We start from the raw sequence: 11781 nt of genomic DNA on the forward strand, positions 1-11781 counted from the left end.
AGGGGAGAAGGTGACGAGGTCTCAAATCAATGCCTCCTCCTGAACTGAAGAAGCTTCCAGATAACCTTCAGACACAGGAAGAGATGCAGCTGAGATACAAACAATTCAAGCCTTGTCCAAGTGCCTGATGTCAGCAAACTGACACTCTGCTCTCTTTACTGTCAGTTAAATTCCTGAATGCAATGGCTGTGGATCAATACCTCAGTACCTGGTAATCATGCAAGCTATGCCTGCCACAAAAGAAAATTCAATTTTGATTGCATATAGCTTTTCTGCTTTAGTACTGAACTAACATGTAGTTAATAATGGATATGCATCTGTGTTACTAGCAGGAAAGACAAGGTGATTAAAAAAACAACTCAGACAATGTACTGACCAGGGGAAAGAAGTACGAGATTTAAAAACTGCAAAGGGGGAATAGTTTGCCATTTAAAAAGATATTTGAAGCCAACAGTTTTTCAAGTTCAGTTTCAAGTGTGTACAGTAACTGCAAAGTCCTTGCCCCATGTAAAGCTTTAAGAAAAGTTGACATTTTGATACATATGACATTCTAGTTTGTGTGAGAGAACCAAGAACTTACTGAAAAGTTGTTCTGGCTTATTCAGTAATTTCTTGAGTAAACATTGCAGAGCTACCACTATGATCAGCATACCTAGGCTGCTGGCATGACTCAATAACTAACCATTTAACAAGTTGGGTATAAAAAAAAATTATGTAGTAATACCAATTCAGCACACAAATTCCATGCTTCACAAGTTCTGCTGCTGTGTAAGAGTCTTCCTAACATCTATGCAGGTAAGTTCAGAGTTTTAGGCCACTGCATGCTCAGATCAAAACAGCAGCAAAATATCTATCACTAAGAGCAGCTATACCCAATTGTGCCTTTAGAATGTAAACTATGCAGAAATCTAGATGATCACTGCCTTGCCACTGAAATAGGACCATGCACACAAGCTCCAGTGTGTGCACAAAGTATAGAATAAAGTTACTTACTGAAAAAGAAAAATGCATACAGCTTCTGATAAAGACATGATACAATCAAGACAGATTAAGTCACCAGACATTCAGATTAGAGGGAGGAGAAAAATCCTTCAAAGACAGTGTACAAGATGACAAGCCAGCATTACAAAGAACTCTAAAGGCACATTTCAGGTAACATGGTTCTGTTAAGACCAACTGCTTACACACGCAGGCACAAATCTTAATGGCTACCTCCCCACCCCCCAACAGTTAACAGAGAAGTGCATTTTCAGTAATATTAACACCATTCAGTTAATCTGTTCAGTCCAAATCTTTAGCAGTATTTTCCTTATATGGTGATATGGATTCTCTTGCACTATTCCAATCCAAAAAAACCAAACAGGCAGGATTAGTAAAGGTTCAACTGTTGTACTAGTTAACATTTACTCATCAGAGCCCACTGATCTCTTCTGTGCCCTCTTGTAGGGCAACCTCCTTGGTGAAGCTTTATCTATATTAAAAAACAAAAAAAGATAGTTGCATCAATTTCTACAGCTACTTCAGATTAAGTGTTATATGACCATGTATTTTTCTCCCTCCCAAACACAAGCCAAACTGCCCTTCTAGTGCAATGCATCACCACAGAGAAGTCAGTTCAACCAACTTGTAAGGCTTTAACTATTAGCATCCTAAATAGACAGTAACAAGAAAAGAATGTTCCTATTCTGTAACATGCAACTCCAGGGTGAGGGTTGTTCGATATGCCAGTTACTGAAATGCAAAAAAACCAAACCCAAAAAATAAACCCCACACCAACTCCTGATGAAACTGCGTGCTCTGTTTAGAAAAGCTTCATATACCATAATTACACTTTTAGAAAGTTAATGAACTATTTTGATCGTTATTGGTTTTGTGTTTACACGCTTAAAGAATACATGATTGACACTCCACTAGACAGCTTTGTCTTGCATGAAATACTTCTACATTCATACAGATAAACAGCAGAACATTAAGTGTTCTGGTTGTGAAAAACACACACTTTTCCAGGAGGCATCCATATTTGACTATGAAGAGGTTACTTAGTAATCAGATATCCCATATGGGGAAGCAACACAGCTTCAGCTGTATGATCACTAGATGCCAGAAGCATCATCCTACACTTAAGACTTTGACAGGCCTGTAGTCATCCTTTACTATGATGTTCCTTACATAGGTAGAATTTCAATCTTTGTAATATTATACAGAAGCTAGTGCTTTGCATGAAGCACTAAAGCAATTGCCAAGTGTATCTGTTGACTTAAAAATGCACATTTTCTTCAACAGAACCATCTCCAATAACTTCACTGTTAAGAGTATGTGCAAACACAAGGAGCAGCCATCATACCATTACAAGCTACTCAGTACAGTATGAGTATCTTTCAACAATAAAAGAGTCAAGACCCTCTGAGGATCTCAAAGGCCATGTATTTCAAAGGATTCTAGTGTAGAGTTTTAATTAAAACTAACCTGGAGCTAAAGAAAACCACAATTAACAACAACTTAAACATCAGTTTTTCCTAGACTTCAGGTATGATATGAATACCTATTTAGCTTAAGAAAGGGATGAGGGAAAAGAACCCAAACATTGCCAGGATCTGAACCCCTTTAAAGACAGCTTGCTCTTCTGGAAAAAAATTAGCATTTAGAGCTTCAGCCTTTCTTGCTAGATTGAGGCTTTTCAAATTCCTATGTCTAGATTTTATACTATCATTCTTGTGTCTCTCAGAAGACAGTGTACAAAAAAGTGTACATTTTCAGAAGTAAAACACCAGTCCTTATGCCAATGTAATATAGAAGAGTTAAAAAGGGTGAAGGAATCAAAAAAAAGTCATCAACTCCTGGCACAACTTCATATCAGGGAAAAGGCCTCTAGCCCTTCTACACCAAATAAAGCTCAGAATATGCTTGTTTCATCAAAACAGGAGCCTTTTTCAAGTAAAGGTAGTTCCTGCAAAGGGTTTTCAAAGCACTTCTCTTGTCTAGGATGCATTTTGTTTTAAGTGAGGCTATCTCACCTCACACCAGCCAGTGTTACTGGTAATAGGAGTTCACCTGGGATAAGGAAGACCAAGGAAGATAAATCTGACTATTAAACTATCACACCCAAGGCTGAGGTTCGTTTCTCACTGAAACAAGATGCATTCAGCCATTGTTCATGATCAGTCCTCCACTTCCCTCGTGTAAGATCAGCTTGACACTACACCAAGGTAGCGGGGAAGGCAAAATACACACCTGCATTTTAGATAGAGGGTTCTGGGAACTGTTAGAGACAACAGTACTTCAGCAATATTCTACTGAAGCTACGTTACTACAATGTAATCAGAAAAAATATACATACATGTATTTCTAATATATGAAAACATTTATACATATATGTTTATAAAATATGTTTGTGTGTTTGCATGCATCTGTTCTGTAATCTTTTACTGTTCATGCTACATCACCAATCACTGCATGCAGGAAGCTGTACTTCTATCCATGCCTAATTATCACATGGACAACACGTTAAGCACTTCCACTCCAGATCAGAGTTTGCCTCACCTCTTCTACTCTGCACTGAAGCCATGGGAAAGCAAAACAGAAGAAACAGCAAGAGAAGTTAGAAATATCCACACAGAGAGAAACGTTCTAAAGAAATGAGATACTGGGTTTACTGTTGGCATTTCAGGTATCAAGTAGAACTTAAATCATTCTGCACTTGTGAAAGACATTAATACCAAGTCTTAATGTGGCTTTAGTTAAAACACACCTCTAATGCTTATTTAGAACTTCGGTCTATAGGCAAACTTCCAAACAACCTACAGAAACTTTGAGATTATACATATTTTCTCCTGTTTAAACTTCCTTTGTGATCAAGGTTTTGGGTAGAGATTTTATACTGTTGGAAAAAGTCTATAGAACAAATTGTAGAAGTCACCGATAGCCATTACTGTATCAACCAGTGAAGTTTGTTATGTACAAGAATAAGCCGCTAACGTAATAGCCTAATCATTAAGCACAGTGCTTTAGACAATTTTTTATTCCCTAGAAGAGAAGTATGCTATTCTGAGAAACTGGTATAAGCTATTTATTGTTACAATTACTCAAGTTTGTTAGGCTCTAGTTTGTGGAAAACAAACTACTTACTTATTTGATTTAAAGTTTCTTGGGGAATCCAGCTCATATCAACATCATTCTGATTTGATGTTCCCATCTCTACTTTCTGTACCGGTCTTTTCCTCTGAAAATTCAAGAAAGAAAAACAGTTCTTCTTTACACAAAGTTTTGATAGCACAAATATTAGAAATAACTAATAATGCTATATTTAATGAATTGCAGTTATTTCACTGAGAGACAAACTTAAGGCTAATCAATGTATGAAGCTGCCTTTGTAGCTTAGCTTTAACTACCTTTACCATTAGCAATTTATTCACTTAAGTTTGGCATTACCACTTGCAATGCCTCACAATACTTATTCCACACAAAGATATGAAGATTTCATGCATGCCTGGGCAAGTTCATTATACCTGTCACAAAAAATGGCTAATGATCAAACTTTGTGATGACTGGTCTCATTATACTTGCAAAATAGATTTTAAAGCACAATAATCATTCCATGCTTCTTCCCAAGGGAAGCTAATTCAAAAATATCGTAAGCCAGACTGCACAAAGACACAGCCTATGCATTACATGCAGATGAGGCTTAAGCTTTCCATGGCTTTTACTTGCCAGACCACTTACACGGACAAACCCTTAGCTGTTACAGCCTTACAAACAATCCAGAAGGCCCTAATCAACATCATGGCAAAGCACTGATAAGAACTAAATAAAGGACTAGACAGATATTTTTCCTCAAAGTTTGACCTAGATTAAACCAACAGACAGAGAGCATGGGGAAAGCCTACCCAGTAAGTGTTGAATCAGTAGCTGCATGCTTCCAGTTCAACCACTTCAGTGTGGAGCCAATGAGCATTAGGTAAAGCAATCTAGCCATCTCTAAATATGGACATTTTTAAAAACTCTTGATTTTCCCAGTAACCTCTAAAGTCTTGGTTCTAAAAGTAAATCTTCTAAAGTTTTACCTGTACCATTATATGCCGGAAGCAATTACTGAACTGCTTTCTTTTCATATCAGAAAGGTCTTGTATTAACAAGTACACAGACAAAATACACTACCCACCTTCCTAGATTCCAGTAACTGATGTAGGCCAACAATGACAAGTAGACCAAGTCCAGCGAGGAACATGTACATGAAGATCCTTTAAAAAACAGTTTAAGAAACTATTAACTAAAAATGTTAAGTATTTAAGAAAGTTTACAAAGAGGCATTGAAACTAAGCCTAGCTTTGGCCACAGTCCCACCTGATCTTTCCAAAGAACTTTTGTAGAGGGTAGGTGGGGAAAGAAACAATGAATCTGAAACTGAAGTGCTCACAAATATTAAGTAATTATCCTGACTGATTTCAGAAACTGTAATCCTAAACTTAATTCTGAAAAACAGAATATTTGAAAAATGCTGTATGATCTGGGAAACTATTATAAATCATTATTGAAATTCAGTAACTGCAGGAACTCTTTTGCAGTATCGTTTCAAGACATTGGATCACAGGTAATATTTATTTTTGTGACAGCTTTAATCATGTACAAAACTCTTAAAAGTCTCTTATATGCTTTTAGTATGCTACTGCAAAGCAAGTACTGCTAGGATATTAGTTTACTTGCAACAGAGCTTTGAAAGGCCTTGCTTATCTTGCTGTGTTCCACAGTTACGATTCTACTTATGCAAACAATTTTTTAAATCTGTGCATTTTGGTCTGTTTTGAAGAATTCTACCTGAAATACCTGGAGATACTTAGCAAGAAGTGAACATAAATTATATCTAAAATTAATTTAGGAAATAGGCAGGAATTTACAGGTAAAGAAACTATTCCAAGTTGAATATCTTAGCTGAGATTTATGACAAAGAAAATTATGAGAAAAGACTTAACTGAACATCCCTGCCTTAGGGTAATTATCTATTCACAGGACATTAACTTGAACTGATTCTACTAATTTGAATTCTTTTGAGAGCTCCCTTATCAGAGTATCACAGATTTTCACATGACCAATTATACTTTCTTTGATCCTATTTGAGAAATATGAATTAATGCAACAGTTATTTCTTTTGGTTGACCTTTTTTAAAGGGAAGCTTGCTTAGCACGCAATTTCTACCTTGGTAGGAGAATTTAAATATTCAGCATTGTCTACAAGCATTTCTGAAGTTTGTTTGGTTTTTTTTTTTTAACTCACAGATTCTCTTATAATTCCACTCCAGTGTTAGAATATTTAAAAGCATATCAGCACAGCATATGCTTGCACCATTCAAGGTATATTAGATGTACTTAGTCTTCAAGACAGGTAAAAAAAACCCACTCTTGAAAGATATCTGCTACACACAGGGGTTAGTGCAAGAAAGAATGAGTGTGAATTCCTCTATCTCATACTCCAAATACATCTTTCAGTTTATGTAATCTTGGATTATAGTGGAGTGCTCCAGAAGCAAGTTATTCCAGTTTTCACAGTAGGATCCACAGTCAAATAGCATGGACCCTCTGCATCTTTAACTCTTAGGGAAAAGCACAGTAGTATAACAAAAGCTTAACAGCTTTGAGTAGCTATGTAGCTAAGGTCATCAGGTCCTACTCCAGGCTTAAGCCCTCTGAGCCAAAGCAGATGTGCAAACTGCACATCAACATAATATCAATCCTGGAGAGCCCTAGTATTAATACCAACCTTCATTTGGTGAAAAAGTTCATATTTTCAGTCTATCAAGGTTGTAAAAGTCAAATGGCTGCTATACCATCAACAAAACACAGCAGACACAGCATTCAATAAAATGAGGATGCAAGAACTATTGTCACTGGTGCCATCAATAACCTGTTCTACCAGTATACCAACTAAACCGCCTTACGTTTCTCCATCCAGTCCATCTTCTTTTTCAATAATTGTAACAGTTTGATTGAAGACAGCATCTTGAAACACATTGCCCTATAACAAAGTTTCCACATAACATTTAAAAGTCACTTCTTAAAACACATACACAAATGTTTAGTTTTTCCCATGTTCTTGGAAAAACTCTAGAAAGTAGTAACACCTGCACGAGACTTGATTAAGTTTATAAGCAGTGCAAGTTTGACTCAACACATAAAAGCATAAACTTTTTGGTGCAAGTACAAAGAACGTCTTGGTATTAGCAGTATAGTCACATCTAGCCTTCAATGTGTTGACCTTCCTGTAACATGAGATATTACATATGAAGGGCTCTTATTAGAACAACCAAAACAAAGGTACAGATGCCTGTTAAACTTTGACCTGCACTAAAAGAGAAAAGCATCCCCTATTTTAATCTCAATTTATGCTTTTGGATAGTCTTCCCCCAGATTGCAACTACTGGTCATTTATTTGCTTGAAGTCGAGTTTGCAGATGGGATTCAGATTGATAGTTAAGTTTGTTAGCAAAGCCCAATCTGAAAAGCACAGCAAAATTTAATTATCATAAAAAAAGTTTTAGGTCTCTGTTTTTTAAAATAAAACCAAAAGTAGTAGCCCACCACAACACAGTTCTAAGGTATTCTAGCTTCCACTGCTGACATAACTAAGTCTAACATATACAGAACTAGATGTACATGGGGGGGCTATTGTGAAACATGTGGACAGTCACTTACTGTGCTTATGTATCTACTGATTTGCTTAAAAACCACAAAGGCATTCACTTTCTGAAGATGTAGTAACTTGACTAATCAGTTCCTTCCTGACATTTCCACATCAACTGGAAAGATTAAAATAAATTACAACATCAGGCTTACATTTACATCTCTGTAGTTAAGATTGATAACTAGTCCAAAAGGACGACCGCCCATAGGCTCAGAGAGTACTCAAACGTGGCTTGTCTCTGCGGTGGAACTACCGTATTCAGAGGGAGAGCTGTGAAGTTCTGGATATAAAACTGGTAGTCTTGAGGATATCGGAAAGAAGCATCAAGAGACTCAACAATGAAATCCTCTGTACCCTTATTGGTGAAGCCCACCAGAAATTTTACAATGTTGTTCGCTGGAAAGTCTAAAACAAAAAAAGAATTCAACCATTAGAAGCCTCATACATCATGCCTAGCCTGTTTCTAAATGGAGAGTATCTAAAACAGATTCTGGTTTGGGTTTGTTTGAGCTTCACTGTTTTATGCACACAGTGATAGAGTCTAAGCAACAGTAAAGAAGATGGTAGATCAGCACAGGGCTCTTACCTTCACCTTTCACAAATAAGATGGTTGTATCAGCACTAGGTGAGGCTTTAGGTTCTCCTGACAAGTCTTCTTCCTCTTTTTCTTCTGTCTAAGACATGAGACTTTTTTGAAAAATCTTATAAACGAACAGTGAGGCAAAGACCATGCTTGTTTCATGAGAATACCAAGGCATGCAACAATGGCAAGCATTAGTATCAATTCCTGCATAGCACATAGTCTGTTCTCCCTCTAGACTTGATTAGCATCATTTTCAGCATTTATCGTACTACTTGTTCTATTTGACACAGTGACTAATCTGAACTGCACTTAGCTGTATTGGAAGGTTTATAGTCAGCAACAGTAAGGTCTCTCAGAGTGGAAGGAAAAGAATAGACTCTAAATGTTAAGTGTTCACATCTAAGCTATTTCTATTTAGAAAACAAGCATTTCCAAAATTATAGACAACCATAAGGCAAATGAGTTACTTTCACTACAGAAGGAGTGTTTATAGAAACTTTCTATTCTGTTTTAACTAAGTATGTATATATGTACGTTAACTAAGCAAGTATGTATGCCTGGAAATGGTTAGACTGTTGGAACAGAGTTCGTGGATTCACTTGTTCAAGCTCACCTCTGTGATGAGTCACTTTTTAATTTGGCAAATCCAGGCATTAAGGGCTTATTTTCCACATGGGGATCATGGGATCGCCACCTCCCCCACCAAATAAAAACAAGGCTGACCCCATTTTGAACTGTCTGAACTAACCGCTGGTGAGTTAGTTAGATCATTTGATTTCACTGCTTAAACAACCACTTGAAGCAGTGGATAGCCTACTAGATCAGTCACACATCTACCGTGTTCATGGTAGACCATGAACCAGACCTAAGCCCCCATGCAAAACTGTATCTTCTACTTCAGTGACAAATAAAAGAAACTGCCTAAAAAATGTAATGTTTTTACTCAAGTCATAGACTATTAAAAGCAAATTACACCCAGAAGTTTAATTTAATAATATTCTGTTAGTACTGAATACCTAGCATACCTTCTATAACTTAGCAAAGCTGGTTTGAGCATAAGTTCACCAACTTACCAACATCAATAAAAATCTAATAGAATCAAAGAAATTTACCAGGTCTCCATTTTTATTATGCATGTCTTCTCCTAATAATGTCCCAAACTTTCCTACTTTACACCAGAAATTTGAGAAATTGTTGTAGCAATTTAAGTATACTAAGCATCTAGCAAGCCTAATACTCTACTGCTGTAAGCACATCACATAACTACATAAAATATTTCACTTTGTCAAGGAGAAGCAACTGACTCTGAACCACTGGTATAACAGGCATACCCTGCAACAAGTGTCAGAGACTAGGAATGTATTAAGTGAAAACAGGCTGCAAAACAAGGTTTTCAGAATTAATACTGAACTTAACTAAGATTCTGTTGCCCCTTGAAAATCAATACCAAAGAAGCCAGAATGTAGGAGTCCTACACCCTAATGTCCTTCTCAGTTTACTGAGATGCAGCTTAAGCTGGAAAAGAACTACAAGGGGCTCCTTTGAGAGTCTGGTTTCTCGCTTGGTGTTCTGTTTTTTGAACTGCAGTATTGGTAGTCAGAAATCAGGCTGTCCCCATGTGGTTTTTCAACTGCTAATTCAGGAAGAAGAGATAAATCCTTCTGAAACTTCAAACTGAACACAAGTTTAATTGGAGACTTGGAAAGAGCTATCTGGAAAATAGCAATGTTATTAAGCTCATATTTAAATATATCTAAACTACCTAGCTTCAAGCACATTAGCACACAAGTCTAATTCATACTCATGAGGTAACATTCATGTACAATTACCAAGTCTGTTGGCTCATCTTCTTCAACTTCAGCTTCATCATCTTCATCTTCAACTACAGTATCTTCCACAGCTTCCTCATCTTCTGTAGCATCTTGAGCTGCAACTAATAAACCTGAACCTACCAAAACAAAATGCAGATACAAGAAAGCCTTTTTAATGTCTAGTTAATCAACAGAAAACTGACACTGTAGCACAACTTTCAAACTGGCGTTTGAAGAATTTCTTAAAAATCTGTTAAATACAACATTTTGAAGACTCAGTTGCAAAAACCTCACATTCAAATTATTGTCTGTGTTGATCTTTCAGCCTTTTTCCTTCTCTAATAACTTTCTGAGCTACTTGTTTGTGTGCCAGGAAGTTCAAAACTAGAAAGTTTACAGCTGGGTGACAAAAAGTTCAGCATTCACACAGCAGTGCTTAAATTCACAGAAGGCAACCAACTTGCCTTAAAAGCTATTGTTTAACTTTTGACCACGTCAATCTATGAAAACATTTTAATTTTGTTTTGTCATTGCAAATGCAAAAATAAAAAGACACTGCTATTGCCAGGAAATTAATTTAGTAAGTACTGTTTCTTCTAAGACTAAGTTTAGTAAGTGATTAGCGGGTCCTTTTCATCTGGTGGTATCAGAACACTACACTTTCACAGGTAGTTAAAAAGTTACTACTTTTGTACTTATTTTCATTCCAGTTTTGAAACATAAAAAAAAGTCTCTTCTAATATGACCTCCTCACTATCATATACTACTACCTCCATATGTTCAGCAGAACCACAACACTAGTCAGAAAAGAAACCTGATCCAGAGCATGGCTCCAGAGCAAGGCTCCAAGACAAATGCAATCTGATAGTTCATTGCCTCTTTGCTTTTATGGAGCTGAGTCTCATACATTCAAACACTTGGCAGATACGATTAATATAAATATTGGCCACAGGACAAAGTTCTGTCTGCTTGCAGCTTAGAGCACGTGCAGGCTAGGCTGAGAACTTTTAAAACATAAAAGCAAAACTACAGATTTTTCTTTTAATAAAACTAGCATTTCCCAAAAATGAAAGAGTAGAAATGAATGGATGATGATTTACACAAGCCTGAAAAAGGTCTAGTTACTGTGAGTACACATTTAAAATAAATATTTTAAAACTTTCACAGGGAATAGAAATCCTTGAATAGGACAAGTGTATCCAAGGACCTCAAGATTGTCAGTCAGTGCTAGAAAAAGCAAATACAAGCCCTCCTCTCAAGTGCCTTTAGAAGGTACACTCAAAGACTTTTACTCGACCACGTTCAATACTTAACCTGAGACTACCTACAGTGATTTTATTTGCTGAAGTTTTGAACTTACAAAATAAAGATTTTTTTTTTTTAATTAAAACCTTTGCACCTGAACAGGGTACAGGTAAGTTACAGGCACTCTTCACAAGCAACTGCGCTAGCAGATTCTCTCAGACCTCTAATTTACGGTCTTTTCGATGGATGTCAGAAGGGCTGATGATGTGGCAATAGCGGGGAAGGAGAGCTGCCCGCTGCGGCAAGGAGCTAACACACAGCGTGTGCTGCAGCCCACTGGAAGAGCTGGGCGAGATGGCTGCCCTTCTGCCTTTCCAGACCCAGCAGCAGAGAGGCAGTTTTCAGACGTTGCCTCAGATAACATGGTAGCGTACGCGGAGATTGCCCGCCCGGCAAGGCGAAGGGCACCG

General features: G+C 37.1%; 1 protein-coding gene across 1 annotated transcript; it reads right to left on the reverse strand.

Annotated features, from left to right (window-relative positions):
• Window positions 1-418: 418 nt before the first annotated feature.
• SSR1 (signal sequence receptor, alpha) lies at window positions 419-10203 on the reverse strand (the record flags this gene model as incomplete). The annotated part of the gene is given in 9 exon segments (XM_010282442.1): window positions 419-1471; window positions 3541-3555; window positions 4126-4219; window positions 5159-5237; window positions 6930-7006; window positions 7825-7886; window positions 7889-8077; window positions 8259-8346; window positions 10085-10203. Coding segments are annotated over 9 exon segments (791 nt in total), but the record flags the coding sequence as incomplete, so codon positions are not given.
• Between the last annotated feature and the right edge of the window lie 1578 nt (window positions 10204-11781).

This window comes from Phaethon lepturus, unplaced genomic scaffold (genome assembly GCF_000687285.1).
Source record: "Phaethon lepturus isolate BGI_N335 unplaced genomic scaffold, ASM68728v1 scaffold23462, whole genome shotgun sequence".
NCBI lineage: Eukaryota > Metazoa > Chordata > Aves > Phaethontiformes > Phaethontidae > Phaethon > Phaethon lepturus.